Source organism: Alligator mississippiensis, chromosome 1 (assembly GCF_030867095.1).
Source record: "Alligator mississippiensis isolate rAllMis1 chromosome 1, rAllMis1, whole genome shotgun sequence".
Classification (NCBI taxonomy): domain Eukaryota; kingdom Metazoa; phylum Chordata; order Crocodylia; family Alligatoridae; genus Alligator; species Alligator mississippiensis.
In genome coordinates, this window is record NC_081824.1 from 31377793 (window position 1) to 31397082 (window position 19290).

The 19290-nt window shown below is 43.8% G+C and overlaps 1 protein-coding gene across 2 annotated transcripts in view; it reads right to left on the minus strand.

The window, feature by feature from the left end:
- Positions 1 to 19290, minus strand: part of ASAP2 (ArfGAP with SH3 domain, ankyrin repeat and PH domain 2) — a 159814-nt gene that overhangs the window by 81533 nt on the left and 58991 nt on the right. For both annotated transcript variants that reach the window (XM_014597309.3, XM_014597308.3), the window contains exons 4-5: positions 11627 to 11701; positions 6532 to 6581 (exon numbers count right to left, since the gene is read on the minus strand). In XM_014597309.3, the coding sequence (XP_014452795.1) occupies positions 6532 to 6581; positions 11627 to 11701 (125 nt within the window). The remainder of the gene's footprint in view (positions 1 to 6531; positions 6582 to 11626; positions 11702 to 19290) is intronic.

The following is a 19290-nucleotide window of genomic DNA, read 5'->3' on the forward strand; positions in this document are numbered from 1 at the left end:
AGGGGGCTGCGGGTCCTGGCCGTGTAGCCCTGGCAGCTGCCTCCAGCAGGGCTGGAGGTTAGGGGGCTATAGGTTGGGAATGAGGGATACTGGTGGGGACAGGAGACTGTGGGTCAGGAGTGAAGGGCACCATCACAGCCATGGGACTGAAAGTTGTGAGTGAGGGGCACCACCAGAGCTGAGAGGGCTGGGGCTTGGGACTGAGGGGCAACAGCATGAGAAGCAAGGCACCGGCATATCAGGGCTGCTCAGTGCCACAAAGCCAGGAGGGCGGGGGAGGAGAGCAGCCACAGCTAGATCTGCATCCTGGTGAATGAAAGGGGCAGGAAGAAGCTCTGATTTTCTATGATATAAAACTGAAATCAAATGCCAAAATATATAGGTATTTAGAATTTATTTTATTATAATGATTGAGGCACTGGTAGGCCTCCAATTTGCTTTCAAATTGTAAATATATCAAGAAAACATTGTGTTCAACTGATACCTATATCGTATGTATACCTATATATATGAATGCATTGTTTCAAATAAAACATTTAAAAATTACTTTGAATTGTATTGGATTTGTGTGGCATTGGGCCACATCATGATTGGTAATCATCAGGTTTTGTCTGTTTAAAAATTGCAAATTCTCTGATTAAAAACCCCAAAAGCTGGAAACACCACTGTAGTGTTCAACTGATACACACACACGTGTTTACATCTATTTACCAGTTAAAAGCTATATAGTGGTGTTTCATTTACATCGGGGAAAAACACATATTTTGGGGGTTTAAATCAGAGAATTTGGGGATTTTATTAGAGAATTTGTGATTTTTAAACAGAGAAAACATGATAATTACAAATCCTATAAAATTCAAAGGAATTTTTAAATGTTTTATTTGAAACAATGCAAAGAACCACCAATACAGTAAATACAGCACCACATGCAAGTTTATGCAGAAAAACATATGGTCTCATGGAGAAAAAAAATATCTTAATTTGTCTGTGATGAGCTCCTATTCCCCCCCCCACCACAATCTTCTATTTGACAAAAAGAGCCTGAATCTTCAGGTTGTCTGTTGTAATTTAACTAAGCACATTCAGATGGGTGTTCAGTTATCATCTGGGGGCCCTGTTAGGGACGTGAGGTACAGCTTCAAACACATCTTCATCAGTTGGTATCCCATGGCAGACTAAGTCATGGTCATGAAAAATATATTGGGCAAATTCTTCTTCCATCATTTCGCTCAGTCTGGAGACATGATCCTCACTGTTAATACCATCTGGTCACTCACTTGTATCTGTCTGTTGCACAAAACCTGCCCTGTGAAAACAGTAAGTGATGGTATTCTCTTATTGTTTTTCAGGGTTTGTTGAGCATATGTAATGCATCCGGGAGGGTTACTTTTTCATGATTTTGTTGGCACTCATGTCTAACTTGGTGTCTACGGCTGAGATAATCCTCTGTATAACATGATGCTGGTAATGTCCCTTAAGGTTTCAAATGACTCCCTGGATGGATGAACACTGCAATTATCAAACAGAAGGATATTGTGTCATTGTTATTTCATACCTCAGTTGAAAACTCTTACTCTCTAGGGAAATTCCCCCAGTCCTCCATGTTTTCCATGCAACTGACTGGTGTTAGCTGTTCCCTTTAAAACATCTGGGTCCTTTCTTTTCACCAATAGCCATCATTCCAGTTTGCTTGTTCCTGCCAAGTTACTGGCCACAAAGAACAGTCCATCCCTCCTTTGTCTTTTTACAGCTACTGGTGTTGTTTGATTTCAAGACCAGAGTTCCATGCTAAATGCCATCCAGTAGTTCTATACTAAATGCATGTCTCATCTGCACTGTAAGTGTCTTTGAGTTCATATAATATGAAGATGTCAGGCAGAACAAAAGCAATCCAGTGTTTGGCAGTGAATAAGCCGACATCTTTCTTTTCTCTGTGTGCCCTTTTACAGGTAATGCTGTTACATTCCTTCCATCGAGACAATCATACTTCTGTTGGAATAAACTCTTCCTTGTGTAAATGTTGGGCTAAGTCTTTTACTTTTCTTCTAAAACCAATATGGAAATAGAAATGTCTCCAGCCCTTGCACCTGTTAAATACTGTGGTATTTAAAACCTGGTCTCAACCTCTCATCTAACTGTTATTATTGATATCTGTAACTGAGAACAACCTGTACTGTTTTCAAAATCATCAATATAGATTATATATATCATTATATGTCTATATATCATCAATATAGATATATATCTATATATCAGGACAGCTTTGTTTGGTCACACCACCTGCTTTTTGGTAGCATTTATTAGACTTCTGATGCACACTCACCAAACTTGTAAAAAATCCAGAAGTCAGGATGTCAGCTAAGACTGATTTAAGTTCAGATACTTTTACCTCAACCTAAAAACAAATGCCTAATAATTAGTGATTCAGAGGTAGGATCCAAAATGCAATTAAGGGCTAACAAGTAGCATCTTTGACTATCAAAGCTGATCTCCCAGCAGATTGTTTGTACCAACAGAATTGGAGAGGACACAAAGGTTCCAGTCCAAGAAGGGGAAATCTACCAAGGATCCAGTAGGCTTTCATTTCTTATTCATTTTTTTATCTTGAGGCAGACATAGACAAAGCAGGTACTCTCTCTGGTAACAGGCACACATAATCAGGATTTGTTATTCCCCTTCCTTAACATGTAACACCATAAGATATTTGCGCTGTTATACAAAACTCTATTCAAACATTTGTATATAGCATTTCTCCCCGCCCCAAATGAGTCCTTGGTCTTCATCAAAAAGAGAAAGTTTTACAGGCCTAAAAAATAACTCTGGATGCTAGAATGCTGATATGGAGCTTTAAACTCCCTGAAAAAAACAGAGAAGAAATGAACATCCCAGACTACCATCTGGAAATGTTACTGGAGATGGTAAAAGAAACAAACAAACAAAAAATCTTCTGGTAAGTATGTATTGCCTTCATCTTCTGCAAGACAAAGTGACTTGCATACAAGAAGCACAGGGATAGGGAAAATGCAGACCTTGGGCAAGATCCAGCCTGCCAACTGATTAGATCTGGCCCATGGCTGCCCCCGCCATGCTCTGCATAGGGCTGAGCCCAGTCCAGAGCAGTCCATGCCACACTCTAGCCTGCGTCTACCGACTTGGCCCCAGCCAGCACGCACAGATTCTGGTAAGGTTGCTCTTGGTGTGGCTGCCATCACCTGGGTGCTGCTCCACTCCCCTTGACTCTAGCACCTCCTCCTCCTGCTGTACCACTCTGGGCTGGGAGGAAGCTTCAGCCAGGCAGCTCCTGCCCTGGCATGTGGGGCTCTGGCTCCAGCTCCTGGCTGCCTTCCACCCACCCCACCCGCACTGTGCTGGAACACAACCACACTCCCTACACGGAGCCAAAGGAAGCTCCTGTCTAGCTTGCAAAGCCTTTGGGGAATTCAAAGTTTCCCTTTGCAGATAACCTAGTGCTGCCAGTGACCCCTGGGAGAGCAAAGATGCTAATCAGAGCAAGTCACTCATCCAGAGGCTGGGGTTGGAGGGGTGTATTGTCCGCTCCACACTGCCCCCTCCGCAACACACACAGTGTTGAAATGGACCTGATCAGTGCCATAGGAAGTGGGGGGCAGGCAAGCGGGCTGACCGCCCTGGGTGCTGAAGCGAAGGGGCACCAACAGGCACGCCCAGCCAGAGTGGAATGTGGGACGGAACCACGAGCAGCTCCTTTGGGAGGGGCACGGAGATGGGGGAAGGCAGTTCCCGCTGCTGAGTGCGCTCCGGGGGAAGCATGGGGGGGTGGGGGGTGCCCCCTGGATCTGTGTGCAGGGCAAGAACAGGCTGCCACTGTGGGCTTTACCTGAGGCACCAAACTTTGTTGCTATGGCATTGGACGCAAATCGAGCCTGACCTGGAAAGGAACCAGGCAGAAAGAAAGTCTGGACTCAGTGATGGGGGCAGGAAGGAAGGAGTGAAAAAGGTCTACACCAGGGGTCAGCAACCCCTGGCACGTGTGCCGAACACAGCACGCAAGGCCATTTTGCTCGGCATGCCACTGCTGGCCTGGGCTCTAGGCAGCTGCTGCCAGCCATGAAGCCCAGGCTGCTCCCAGCAGGCAGTTGGGTGGCTGTAAGCCCTGCTGCAAGCAGACCAGGCTCCATGCTTGGCAGCAGCTACCCAGAGCCTGGGCAGGTTGCAGCCAGGAGACTGCAAACATCTGCTGCAGGCTCTGGTATTAGTTCCATACTGGCGGGTGCACGTGTGCCTCAGAGTGGACAGTGGGGGAGGGGCCTGAGGCAGCGTAACCCCGGCTTCTCCCCCGCTGCTGGCACAGAGCTGATGATGGGGCTCCGGAGCCTGGAGCAGCTGTTTGTAGCCAGCCTGGGCTCTGGGCAGCTGCAGCAAACAGGCTGCAAACAGCTGCGCCGGGTTCCACAACCCTGGCATCAGCTCCATGCTGGCAGTGACTGCACATGCACCTCAGAGCAGACAGAGGGAAGTCAGTGCTGCCTCAGGCCCTATCCACACCATCTGCTCCAAGGTGCTCTTGGCCCCCCATTATGGAGCTGATGCTGGAGCCCGGAGCAGCTGTGTGCAGCCTCCCGACTGCAGCTGGCCAAGGCTCTGGTAGCTGCTGCCAACCACGGAGCCCAGGCTGCTTGCAGCAGGGCTTGCAACTCAGCCAGTCTGACTCCCACTTGCTCCGAGCCTAGCCCCGGCCCAGCCCCTACACCGGGATGAGGCTGGTGCTGCCCCTTGCAAGGAGCACTGCACCTTTTGCGGAGTTAGCTGTGCAGGGTGGGTGGGTTGTTGGGCTGACGGGCAGGCTTCAGACCAGAGCCTTGGCCAGCTGTGCTGCAGCCCGGGGACTGGCTTCCTGGGGAAGCACTGGGGTTCTGGCGGGAGGCATTGTTGGGTTGGTCTTTGTCCGGTGGCCCAGGAGCCCAGCTCCATGCGCCCGCACATCTTATTCTGTGCGTTTGTCTGCCTCTGTGTGTCGGTGTGCCCACACATGTCTGGTTCTGGATGTGTGTGTGCATACACCTGTTTTGGGTGTGTTCTGGTTCTTTGCGTTTGTGCACATGGTTCTCTCTCTGCTCTCCTTTTTCCTTCTCTTTCTCTCTCTCTCTCCTCTTTCTCTTATTTGTCTCTTTTTTTCCTCTTTCACTGCAACATGCTGAACAAAAAAGGAATACACAACAACAAAGGCAACATTTATGATTATTAAATATACTAATATGCAGTTCATCCTGACATGTACTGCCCCCTCCATTTTGTTTTTCTGGCATGTCGGCACTCCGGCACCTTTCAAGGTAGACATTGTGGTTTTTTCAGCACTCCGGCCAAAAACCGTTGCCTACCCCCGGTCTACACGCCCCCCCCCCCCCCCCCCCGGTAGGTTCCAGAGATTCTTAGCAAAATAGCTGCGCTGCAAGAACTTGCAAAAGAACAAACAAACAAACAAAAGCAAGTCTTCCCCCCTCCCTGCCTCATTAGCTTAAAGAAGAGCTGACTCTTTCTGCAAAGGGCAAGAAAGTGCCTCCCGCCCACTCAAGTGCACAGCTTTAAGAGAGTTATTAACCCTTTTGTTTCAGCACATCCACCAGAGGTGGTTCTTCAGTAGTAGGCAGAAATTTATATAGGAAAACATTGCCCGCCCTCTCCCCCCCATGCACAAAGGAAAACAGTCAGGCCCAGGCAAGTTCTGCTGCACTGCCCCCTCCCTCCCCTCACCCCGGCTGGATCTCAGGACCTAGTGCCTAAGCAGTCCCCGCACACATAGATGTGCGTGCAGCCCCGCACCCAATCCCACCAACAAAACAGAGGCTGCCCCATTACCTCGCTCTGTGATCCTGGCCTCACCTGCCCATCTGGCTCACAAACATCACTCCCTGCCCTCCCACATAGGAGTTCTGGTGAATTGTTGTGGGGGCAGGGGGTGCTGACCCAACCCGTGACAACTTGTCAAAACTCCCCATGTTGCCCCTGGGCCCAAATAACTGCCGACCCCTGAAGTAGCATCAAGAAAGTGTGCATATCTTTTGTAGCAAGTCTTGGAGGTCATATATTTAGATAAAACTATGCACCAGTTACACTGGGAATGTAACCTATGTGGACCAAAGTTTGTACATAGACATGAATCCTTGAATGCTCTGATGCCTAATACAGATGAAGTCAAACTAGCTTGGATCATCAGTGTAAAAATTTAAAGGAAGGACCTACTGTGGGATACTTAGTTACCTACTCTCTACCAGAAACCTATTAAGCAAAAAAGGTTAGCAAAAAAGGTTACCAAAAAACTTTAACGGTCATTACTACAAAACAGTAAATGGCAATTCATATACTATCCAAAATAATATACATGAACTACAGAATTTCAAGTAATTTTTCTATATACAGATTTTGTGCAGGGCTAATTTTTCAACTGAAACCATTAGTTTCCATCTTAATATAATCCAATACTACATCTATATTACAAATTTTGTCCATTTAGCTTTTTTTTTTTTTTTTTTTAAAGAAAAAGAAAATACATACACTTTTGTTTCATAGTCCTTCCATGCCTTATCAAAAGGTTTTTTTAGGTCCTGTCAACACAGAAAAAGAACATGTATTAAGCATAGCTCAGTAATTGTAGCACTTCTGTTTACTGACAACTCACACACGTGAAGTGTTAGGGTGACAGGGAACAAGCAGCTTCCCCTCCTGCAGCTCATATAAGGGCTAAGAGAAAAGCCCCTGCATTTGAAGCATGCAGGAATTTCTTCCTAACTGTTTCTGAAGAAGTACACAGCTACATTCAAGTTCAAATCTGGGAGAAATCTCCTGATCTCTGAGAAGAAGGTAGTCATGTCCACAATTCTCCATGCATGCTACATAGCTCAGGAATGCATTTGGTTTCTAGTGGACTCATTGAGGCAAAGCAGCTGTGGCACCACACAAATGCAAACCTTTGCTTAGCTAGCACAATCAAATATCTAGCTAATCTCTAGTGACCAAAGTTAAAAGGTTGATTTCCCATTGACACTTCTACAGACTTCAAAAAGAGCAAACTAAGGATTTGTCTCTTAGGAAACAAAGAACAATTTGAAGCAAGTATTTTTAACAAGAGTTTACATAGTTTTATTTCCATTTTTGCTCAGAGATTAAAATGTTATTACATAGCTTGAGGAAATCAACTCACTGCAGATCAAATAATCTTAACTGTCACAAAAAAATAAAAACCAGAAAAAAATGACACTATAGGCACAGGTACAAACAAGGCTGCTTATAGACATTAAAAAACCCCCAGAGCTTCACGTTCAGCTCGTCAGCCGGAAGAGGCATCTCATTAGTTTGACTGAGTTAGATAATTAGTTAGATAAAAGCACCAAAAAGCCCTGCTGAAGTGTCCAACCAATACAGATGCTAGGGAGCTGGGTCACACTAACTTGCTTCATCTTCCAGTAAAGAGCTGGGGTTTTGGTTTTTTGGGTTTGTTTGGTTTTGGGGGGGGGGTTGGGGGGGAGAGTCAGGTTACATCTGTCAGCACCCCTAGTTATTCTCAATGGGAGAGAGGCAAGTTAGTTTCCACGGTATCATGGGGTAAGGACCTACACACAAGCAGTTATCACAGAGTAACAATGCAATTCCCAACCCCATTTACCTCATTGTAACTTGTTCATCTGCCTATACCATGCATCTGGGGGAACGTTTGTTCACCAGAGCGCCCCAAGGGATGACGACTAGGTCGAATGGTCATAAACTACTACAAGACTGTTTCAGGCTGGACATAAGGAAGAATTTCTTTACTGTCCAAGCCCCCAAGGTCTGGAACAGCCTGCCACCGGAGGTGGTTCAAGCGCCTACATTGAACACCTTCAAGAGCAAACTGGATGCTCATCTTGCTGGGATCCTATGAACCCGGCTGACTTCCTGCCCTTGGGAAGGGGGCTGGACTCGATGATCTTCCGAGGTCCCTTCCAGCCCTAATGTCTATGAAATCTATATCAAAAACTAGTATTTTTTTTAAACAATTAGTAAATTATATTAAAAAAAACCCATATTCAGTCATTCACTGAAGACAAAAAGCAAAAGGCAACAGCATTAAAGTCTGAGGGCTCAGTTTTCCAATATTATTAACACTCTGAGGCATGCTATTCACTTGCATGAGTGGTCAGAGGACTAGGCTTCAGAAACCAACCTACCACTTTCAAATCCATACTAAACATAGACAATTATTTAATTTTTTTGTTCTGCTGCATTTTGATGTATAGTTTTTCTTCCATATTATCTTAGCAGGAATGACATGCATGCAGAGGGTACAGCAATGAATTGCTGCTGGATTGAATACAAAGCAAGCCAAAAACTGAGGCATTTGACATATACAAAGCAATGTATAGCTTTGCACAGCATGCTGCCATAAATATCATCCATGAACTGGATGAATTCTAATAATTATTTGTATAAATAAGTCACTTATTGTGTGACTTGAGATACATTTGAGTTTTTGTTTTTTTAAAGAAAATATAACCATTAAAATTAAGTTGGCGCAGTCAATCCAGTGTGCAGCGATACTGTACTGCTATAAATACAGAGCTGAAGGGTTATTATCGGTTATATACTGTTCTGTATTTGCTTTGCAGTTATCCCAATTTGTATAAATACTACAATTTTACTAAGAATATGTAAATCCTGTTGCAATGACTGACTCTCATACTTTGCATATTCAAGGTAATTGTGAGCAGTAAACATCCTTCTGCTTGTCTGCTGCAGGGAGAGAGACAGAAAAGGTGAAATCTGCATGAAAAAACAGAAAGCAAACGAAAAGGGGTCCATCAAACTAAAGAAAGGAAAAAGATATTTTTAAAAACCTTAAGTCTTGTTGACTGATTTCTTCTCCTCCTCATCCCTTTTTACCCCTTCCAAAGACATGAAAGTCTCATGTGTACAGACTAATGCCTTGTTCCTTCACATTTGGAAACAAAACCTTATATATATCAGGTGTGGGCAACATATGGCCTGTGAACCAGGTCCACCCTGCCAACTGACTGGATCCAGTTTGCAGGCAGGTGCCCACCAATTGATTGCATCCAGCCTGCGGTGCTCTGCACAAGGCCAAGCCCCACCCAGGACAGCCTAAACCACACTCCGGCCTGCCCCAGCCCCAGCCAGCACACACAGCTTTCCAGCGGGGCTGCTCCCAGTGCAGCTATGGCTGCCCAGGTACTGCTCAGCTCTCCTCACCTCCAGTAGCTCTTCTGTCACCTCCTGCCCTTGCTGCATCAATATGGGTAGTGACTGCAGCTGTGGGGTTGTGCACCAGGCACCACATTCCCAGCCAGGCAGGGAGGCAAACTGTAATCAAGTGGTTCCTTCCCCAGTGCCTAGGGCTCCAGCCCCAGCTCTCTTCCACCTTCCACCCAACTCAGCTACTCATGGGTGCCTGCTCATCATGGCAGGAAGGCAGAGTGGGTGAAAGGCAGCTGGGACTGGAGTCCTGTGTGCTAGGGCAGGACCCACCTGACTGCAGCTTCCCTCAGCCAGGCTGGAGATCTGCTGCCCAGCATGTGTCCCCATTGCTTCCCTGCATTACCTGCTACCTGGAACAGCACACCAGGGGCAGGAAGAGAAGCTACTAGAGGTGGGGGGAGCTGAGTAGTACCTGGGTCACTGCAGCTCTACTGGTAGCAGCCCTGTTGGGAAGCTGTGCACGTTGCCTGGGGCTGGGTTGGACAAGAACGCAGCACGTGCTACCCCAGGCAAGAGAGGGTGGGGCTCAGCACCATGCAGAGCGACATGGGGGCAGCTGTGGGGGCAGACTGTACCTGCCCCGCCTGAGTGAGCTCTGCTGCATATGTCCCCAGCCCCCACCCCTGACCAGCTCCTGAGGCCTAGTACATAAGCAGCTCCCCCCCCTCCCCCCCCCCACAATATACAAGAGTAAAACTTTATTTTGAGCTATGCAATCACTTTATATAGACTACTCAAAAAATGTGTACTAATCAGGACAAAAATTAGTTTGAAATGCAATTAAAATAGGTTATAGCAGATGTTTGATATTTAGTATATGATTGTTTATCTATAATTTGTTAAAATTGTATCTTCTGAAAGATTGTGCATGCATAGCCCTCAACAGCTCACTGAAACTCATTACGTGGCCCTCCAGCTGAACTAATTGCCTACCTCTGCTTTATATTCTGTGGATAGCCCCATTAACTTAAAGTAGAGTGTAATGTTAGAGAACATTTATGTAGGATTAGCAGTTTGACCCTTTTTTCCAGTTTAGTTTTGAAACATAAGGGAAGCAGAAATACACTGCAGAGAATGTGTCCTGCACTGCAGGGACAGCATAGAAAAATGCAAAGAAAAGGAAGAACGAGAAGCATGATAAATGGAAATTAGTGAGAAGACCAACAGCGTCACTTGCCTATTTTTTTAATCATCATCTTTCAGCAGTTTATAGTAATTTTTTTGTAGGTGTATTTTCTTTCTTTGAGAATTTTAGAACAATAGCTTCCAGTCGCTTCCTGTTTGTTCAGTAATAAACTGACACCAAGCTAATGAACTCTTTGGCTCTTGGTTTTGAAATGTGTTAAGCACATTATCGTTTGGGTTCTAAATTTATTCAATCTCAGGTTATAGTTAATACTACAAAACAGGAAACATTCACAATACACTTTTAGAATATATTTTGGTTCCATTTTTTAAACTCTACATTTATTCATGCTAAGAAAATACGTACTATATACCTGTAAAGTTAACAATGCTATATAAAATTTAATAATAACATTTAATAATAATTTAAAGCAATCCACTTTAAATACAAATGAATTAAAGTACTCTGTCAAAACTCTTTCTGCAGAAGTTTTATCCAAGCTCTCTATAATCCTTTGTAATTTTCTGGCCTGAAAACCTTTACACCTTCTGGAGGAACTTTCCCCCTATGTTTTATAGTTAAAACATCTGATCACTATCTGAGGCTCCCTTTACATGTTACATTTATGCCATGATTAACACATTAATCATAGTATAAGTGGCAAAGATGCTACATGTGCAGTGCACACTCAATTTAAGATGCCATAAAATGGCAAACCAGCTATAAAAATGTTCCACATGTAATGCGGAACATTTTTATGGCTGTTTTGTATGGTGTATTAAACAGAATGTGTGGCAGGTCTAGGGCTAGGGCTGACACAGCTGATTCAAGTTAATTCAACTCAATGTCAGCCCTGGTACCAAAGCATACTAGGGCCAGTCAAGATCTCAATTCCGTCTTGTGGCTAGAGACAACAATCAGCTGACTGTCAGCCCTGGCCCCAGACCTGAGGGTTCCCCCTACAACAGAAAGTAGAAAAGGAATGATCCCTGACTTCTGATATCAAAACTGTGCATCCCGCCATGCCTGTAGGGCATGGTAGGAGGTGCAACTGCTGGGATCATGGATCAGATGCCAGGATTCTTTTAAATGGATGTATGGAAAGGCATGAAATTATTTAGTATGCAGCTGATGCCATAGTCATTCCAGTTACTGAAGTAGTGTACTACTTAGTTACTGCATTTCTCTGTAAGTATAATTAAATTGACATATTAGCTTTATGAATTCATTGCACCAACAAAAACTTTTTAAAAAACAGAAATAAGAATACCATACCCCTTTTACTCCTTTCAGGTCTCCCTTCAGCAAACTGTCCAATGGGAAAGTGATTATGTTGTTCATATTTTGAATCTATAAACAAAAATAAGTGACATTTCAGTTAAACATTTGAATAAGCTACACAAAAATGTACATTCTTTGGCTTCACTCAAATATTTAAAGGTCTAATAAGTGGTGGCAACCATCAATCCTCCTGGATCTTGGTGTGTGCATGACGGCCACCCAGACCTTTGATGCATATGCCTAGCAGGAATTTTTTGGAGGAGTGGAGGCTGCCCAAACTTTCCATCCTCCCTGTAGGCCACTGAAACAAAATCCAAAACCCAAACTGAGTCCAGATGCTTGGTGCCTCCATGGCAGTAGTTGTATAAGTATCTGGGAATCAAACCCAGGTCTTCTGTATGGTAGACCAGCATTCTACCACTGAACCACAGGAGATACTAATTTAATAAGTAATCTCATCTTTACATTCTCTTCCTAAAACTGTTGGCAATTATAATCAGAGAAGGGTGCAGTATGATTGTTACAACTACTTTGAAAAACTTTAAATCTAAACTAAGTATCTGCAGGTTGAAAGCTGGTGAGACTAGGGATAGCGGCCAGTTACTCATCCAATAAAAACTGTGAAACTGGACAATTAACTTCTGTATTGCCTGATTTTTGCTTAAGTTATAACATTAATACTACAATGCAGTTTTTTCTACATTTAGTGTATTTCAACAGGTTATTGTTGATCATCTACAGACAGTCCTCAGACTTATGACACAACTGGTTCCTGAAAACCGTGTTTTAAGTCGAAATGTTATAACTTGGAACCCATTTTCTCATAAGAAACAATGTTATAAATGGGGGATTGGTTCCTGAACCAAGGCCCGACACCCTATTTTCACTAAAAATACCCCAGATTTTTGTACTCGATCAATTATAGATGAGTAATATAGATACATTAATGTATTTATATTGTAAATAGCAATCATATTGATTTGGATGGACTTCTTTGAGGTGACTTTGCTGGACTTTTTGAAGGGCTCTTGGCTGAAGTCTTCTCAGGAGTCTTGGCTGCAGGTTTTCCTGGTGTCTTGTCTGCTTTCTTAAAGAAAGTGTCCAAGGAAGTTTGGACAGATGTTCTCCAGGGAGATGAGTGATGCAGCAAACTCGTTGGCTGGCGTGGCGTGGCGTCGCATCGGATCAAGCGTTGTAAAGTCGAAACTGACGTCATAAAGTTGAAACAGTTGAACATATAATTGAATGTCAATTTATAAAGGTTGTAAGTGCGAAATGTTGTAAGCTGAGGACTGCCTATATCTGTTTTCTAGTCTCTTAGGGCAAGGGTTTTCAACCTTTTTTAATAAGCGTACCCCCAGTGGCTGGATGTGGGCTGGTGGGGTGGCACGCAGCTGGAAGCAGAGCAGTGGGTGGCAGTATTGGCCCATGTGTGATCTTCCCCACAACACCCCTGCATCCTGTCGGCCAGGCAATGCCTGTGAAACCCACAGAGGGGCACCACTACCCTTGCCCTCTGTCCCCGCCCTCGTCCCCTAGCCCTGCTCCTGGTAGCTGGCAGTGCAGGATGGTGGGTGGTGGCACTCTGTCCCTGCCCACCTGCACGTACCTCTTAGGGCCTTCCCAAGTACCCCCAGGGGTACATGTACCCCTGGTTGACAACCTCCATCTTGGGGGCCTGATCTGCAAATACATGCTTTTACATGTTCATACTCTATGTACACATATGTTCAATAGCAGCACCACTACTGCACCCATTGCTGTCAAAACAGATGGGGCCCAGAGCCAGTGGCAGAAGCAGTAGTGGGGCAGATGCCATGGAGCAGAAGGGGGCAGAGGCAGGAGTGGGGAGAGGCAGACAGGACTTTTGCTGCAGATCCAGCTTCTACTTTGATCCCAAGTAAGTGCCAGAGCTAGAGCTGGAGCAGCAGCAAGAGCAGCTGCCTAGTCCTCCCCACTACCTTGTACTCAAATTCAAACCAAGGGGCTTTCCACACTCCTACCCCCTATGTTGAATGGGGTAAAAAACCTCATCTTGGATTCAAGTAAATATGGTATGGAATAAGGTCAAAGGAAAAAGTGGACTCATAATAAAAAGAAGGAATTATTTTGCATCACTCAAAAGTAAATCCATCAGCTACCTAAGTAGTAGTGTTAATAATCTCTTAAGGGAGTCGCATTTGGTTTTCCTTGGCCAGAAAAAGGATGATGCAAACAGGAACTTCAAGAAAGGAAGTTGAAACTAGGTAACTAGGGAGAAGTGATTCATTTCCAGTCTGGAATAGTACTTAAGTGAAATGAGCTCAATATCCCAATGCTGTTCTTAGCAAACAGCTATGGATGACAACAGCAATCCCTCACCCCAGTTGGCATTAAACAGACCTATTTGTTAAAAGTGAGCAGAGAAGCCAAAGAATATATATATATTCTGTATATATTTTCACACTTAAAAACTTTTCTTTGCACAGGAAGAATGAGGCACTTCACCCAACTCCTACAACAGACTACAACAGGGGTTTTCAACCTTTTTGGATCACTGTACCCCTGGTAACTGGACACACAGCAGAGGAAGAGCACGGTGGCGCATGGCTGAATGCGGAACGGCGGCAGCTGCCACATGCAAGCTTCTTCTGCCACCTGCGTCTGGCCGGGCGGGCAGTGCCTGCGCAGCAGCACAGGGTAGTGCATGGCGGTGCTCCATCCCCACCCGCCTGTGCATACCCCCTACAGCCTTCTCACATACCCCCAGTTGACAACCCCTGGACTACACTGCACTGTTCTCACTGATCATGGCCATTATAGGCTCAACAGCTTGGAATCAGATTTTCTATGGAACTTAATTGTATACCAAACACAAACACTGGTCCCAGAAACGTTGAGACCTGGTTAGTTACACAATGCTGGAAGTGTTTTGTCTATTTCTCACCAACTCGTAAGTCATGGTCAGCATCGGCTCATCTACACAACAGCACAGTCATGTTTAACTGTGATCAACTCCTGCGATGTAATCCAGCCTTCATCTGGCAGATATAAAGCCTAATGCACATGAACCCTACAGACAACTGAAGACTTCCACTGGAAAAGACTACGCAAAGCTATCAGACTGGCAAAAAGTAGGCCTTTACTTTGTAAATTTCTTAATTGACTAATAACCAGTTAAAAGGTACAAACTAACAAAGCATGCCTTCACAGTTTTGGCCCTGTTATTATCTGCATCCTGGTGATTTTGAAACAAACAGAAGGTCCAAGACTCTGAAATATCCTTCCCAAAAGGCTTCAGGAAAAGTACTACAGATTTCATGCAATAAGATTTACCTTCTCACAAATGTTTTCTCCCAAAAATTAGAAAAGAAAAATAAAGTAAAAAAGAAACAGCAACCTCAAAAGCAGAAGCCAGCAATAAAGTCAAGAGCATTACAAAACATTAACTGGTTTTCAAGATAGTTGTCAGGCTTTCAGGAGAGTTCTGACTACTCTGTAATTCATGTATGATGTATAGATACAATAGATGCTTTAGAAATGCTTGCAGAACTCATGTAGGCAAAAAAAAAATTTGATAAGTTCAAAAAGGGGTAATAGAGACTTTTTGAAAATATGATGGACTAAGTAAGTATTTCTCTAAAATGTGAATGACTTGGTCTTTTTGCTCATTACATGTACATTATTTACTATTTACTGAATGTCCTATACTCCTCTTTTCATACTGATTGGTAGCCATAAAGTGATAAATAAATGTACTATTATATCTAATTAGACGAATCAAGCTGGCTCTCATCCACTGATCAAGAGTTGGAATGCAAGATAAATTTGTTTTACTGCTTCTTTAAGACTTTTATCCTTAACTATAAAAAAAATTCCCATTTTAGTACATAAAGCAGCATTCTCTTGCTGCTGTTCCCACTCCAGATCATCCTGAACTGTACAGAAAGTGTAGACCGCACAACTGATGCCAGTGCCAATGCTGCATTTATATTTGCATCATTTCATTTTTAAAAGCTGATGAAAAGGGAGACACTAATAGTTCCTCAGAGAAGCTAAAAGATCAAATCGCTCTGATGACAGAGAAGCACTAGCAACTTCTGCATACTTTAAAAAAAATAACTGATCTGGTTTCAGCTTCCAACAGTACTACTTTCATAGCCATACTTTTCATCTGACAGCTTCCAGCAAGATAAGATGACACAGACAGAGTAACTTTATAAACTTGAGAAGACTGGGTTGGGGGGAAAGGGAAGGAGGAGGAGAAAGGTGGCAGGAGGGACAATGTGGAAATAAACACAGCTGCTAGCATCTCTATTAGACACAAGCAGCAAGCAAACTTCTGCAAAGAGGAAATGAACTGTAAGCTGCTTTATCATATAGTAAAACCTGAAATCCTTTACTTAATAAACTTTCCTCTTTACTTCAAAGAGGCATGCTCCAATATTTTGGACCTGAATGGCTACAGTACTTTCCACAGTTGGTATTTTAAAAAAGTAATCATTTGACTTGACTCTCTAAATTATTTCAGAGTACACAAGTACACAGAATATTTTAAACTGAATTAGAAATAGATTTTTTTTGCGCTGGAATCAATATGCTACAAGTGTATATATATACATTATGGATCACAACACCATTCCTCTACTCGAGGTAGGAGTCATTCACCAGGCATTAGGGTTCATTAGCAATTTTTAGTACTACCTTGCCACATATCCTTGTGTCCTTTAAATAATTCAAGTAATGTTTAATTCTTTTTTAGTAGATTCCCTAAATCATGCAAGATTTTTAGTGGTACAAAGCCAGTTAACACTAGCAGAAAAGTGCCCAACAGTTAAGGTTTATACCATTTTCAAGGTAAGGTATTGGTAAACCTGACCTTGAAATCTTTCATATTAGTTACATAGTTAAATGTAACTATTTACATTGATTTAATAAAAGTATCATCCAGCATCTTATCAAAAGGGAATAAACTAAACAAAAAAGCAAAAGAACAAAACACACTAAAGAAACTACCTCGCTATGTTTCAGAAGATTAAACCTATACAGGTGTGCATGTGCACGTGTACACACTCCCTAACTAAAATATTGTAAAATGGGAGAACTGCTTTGCTTTCTGAAGCTATATAGTCAAGCTAAAAAGAACTGTTAAGCAGTGGTAGTTCACCCTACTTGCCAATGGTGGATCATTCCTCACACCAGTGGTTCTCAATTTTTTTTCTACCAGGACCCATTTGTAAACATCAGTGGCCAGTCCTGACTCAGTGTCCCTCACTCCTGACATGCTGTCCCACACCCCCAGGTCCCAGTCCCCTCATCTGTGAGGTATGAGGAGGCCCTAAGCAGCCCCTCGCAAGCTGGAGTTCTGCTAGCCTGCAAGGGAAAAGCCACAGTTTCCTGCATTTTTCTCTTTTAAAGGAGAATCTGTTTTTAACGTTTGTTTGCAACCATTTTGATATATTCCTGTGACCCACTTTTGGGTTACAACCTGTGGGTTGCAAATCTCTGCCCTACAGGACCATATCAACCTAGACTGAAGCACAGACTTCATAGACATTAGGGCTAGAAGGGACCTTGCAAGATCATTGGGTCCAGCCCCCCACCCAAGGGGCAGGAAGTCTGCTCGGGTCAAATGATCCCAGCAAAATAAGGATCCAAATGTGCCTTAAAGGCATCCAGAGTAGGTGCTTGCACCACTTTTGGGGGGAGTCTGTTCCAGACCTTGGAAATTCAGATGGTAAAGAAGTTTTTCCTTATGTCCAGTCTAAAATGGTCTTCCCCAAGTTCATGACCATTAGACCTTGTCTTGCCTTTGGGTGCCTAGTGAACAGACGTTCTCCCAGTTCCTGGTCCACAGCCCTAATATATTAATAGGCTGCCATCAAGCCCCCCTGAGCCTTCACTTTTCCAGGCTGAAGAGTCCCATGTCTCTCAGCTTTTCCTCATAAGACTTGTTCTCTCGTCCTATGATCATGCTCTCTTCTGCACTCTCTCAAGCTTCTCCACATCTTTCCTAAAGTGTGGAGCCCAGAACTGGATGCGGTACTCTAAGATGCAGTACTCTAACTGCGGCCTCACCAAGGCCAAGTACAGTGGGAGTATGACTTCCTGGGTCTAGCTTGAGATGGATCGATAGATACATGCCAGGTTGTTGTTTGTTTTGCTGGCTGCGGCGTCGCATTGGTGGCTCATGCTCAACCATGACCCCTAAGTCCCTTCGGTCATAGTGTTAGCAAGTGTTGCACTGCCAAGCCTATAGGTGTGATGTGGCTTGGTGGGTGTGCATTAGTGGCTGCCCATCCCCCGCAGAGCTTAGTTTAAAGCCCTGTCGAGTAGGTCAGCCATTCTGGCCAAGAAAAGCTTCTTCCCCATCGGAGTGAGGTGGAGGTCACCCCTTCCCAGCGGGTCAGTGCCTCTACCTCTGAAGTGCAGGCTATGGTCAAAAAAGCGAAAACCTTCATTATGGCACCAGTGCCACAGTCTTCTATTGACTTCATCAATTCGTCTCTTCCTCCTGTGCCAGTGACCCATAACCAATAACTAGAAGGATTGAGGGAAAAATCTACCTGCATCCCCAGAGCCCTGTAGTCACTCATGACTTGGCTTGGATTCCCCTAAGCTGTGTCATTTGTATCCACATGGATGAGGAGCATGCGGTAGTGATCGGAGGGCTGGACAAGTTTTTGGATCCTCTCAGTTACATCCCGGATAGAGGCCCCTGGGAGGCAGGAGACCTCATGGGCCAGGAGGTCAGGTCACATCTAAATGATGGGTTTCTGCCACTCCCTTGACACACTTATGCTAAACTTAATATATGTCATTTCCTCTTTCCTCAGTATTCACATCATTCATGTATTTCTAAACTACTGTTTCTCCTCCACAACCATTAAGTCACCAAGCCATACATGGTTAGCTCTCTTAAGCTTTCTTCTTATATCACAGCCCTTGATCTTTATTCTCTTTTCTCTGAATTTCTCCCAGTTTGTCAATATTTTTCTAGAAAAGAAGTCAACACACTCTTCCAGGCCCTGCAGCGTCAGTGATATAAAAAAGTATTACTTTTCTTTGCTCTGCATAAAAAGCTCATTACAAAAGGCTTATGTAGTTATCACATCCAACTGTTTGGATCAAGTTTTAACTTCAGCCTCCTCCCCTACAGAAGTCTCTCATTGTTATCAGCATCCAGATTTTTCCAAGTGGTATGGAGATGTCAAGCAGCTTGCCCCTTGCTTATATCTGTCCCACTGCCAGACCCTTCAAGCTCTCCCCACCTTCCAGAGTACGGATTTCACATTATTGTGTTTTTAACTCAGCACTTTTAATGACAATTGATTTTATAGAGCGAAAAAGAATTCACACATTCATGTGCACACAGATAAAAAGGAGTTGTAGGAGGATGGACTGTTACAAGCAGCGTTAGTTTCTTTGTTTCAATCTTCATAAAGAAAGGGTAAGAAACCTATACAAAATAGAAGCTCTCTTGGGACAGTAGAGAAAGGCAATTACAGATTATCATTTTTTCCAGGAAACAGTGAAAGGGTAAGACTAAAATAAAAATGTTTAAGGAGGAGGCCTATCAAATTGACTGGCCTTTCTCCTGGCCCAGTATCCACACTCATACCATATCACTTTGCACTTACTCAGTTCAGGAATTAGAGTAGTTAAAGTTATGTATGATT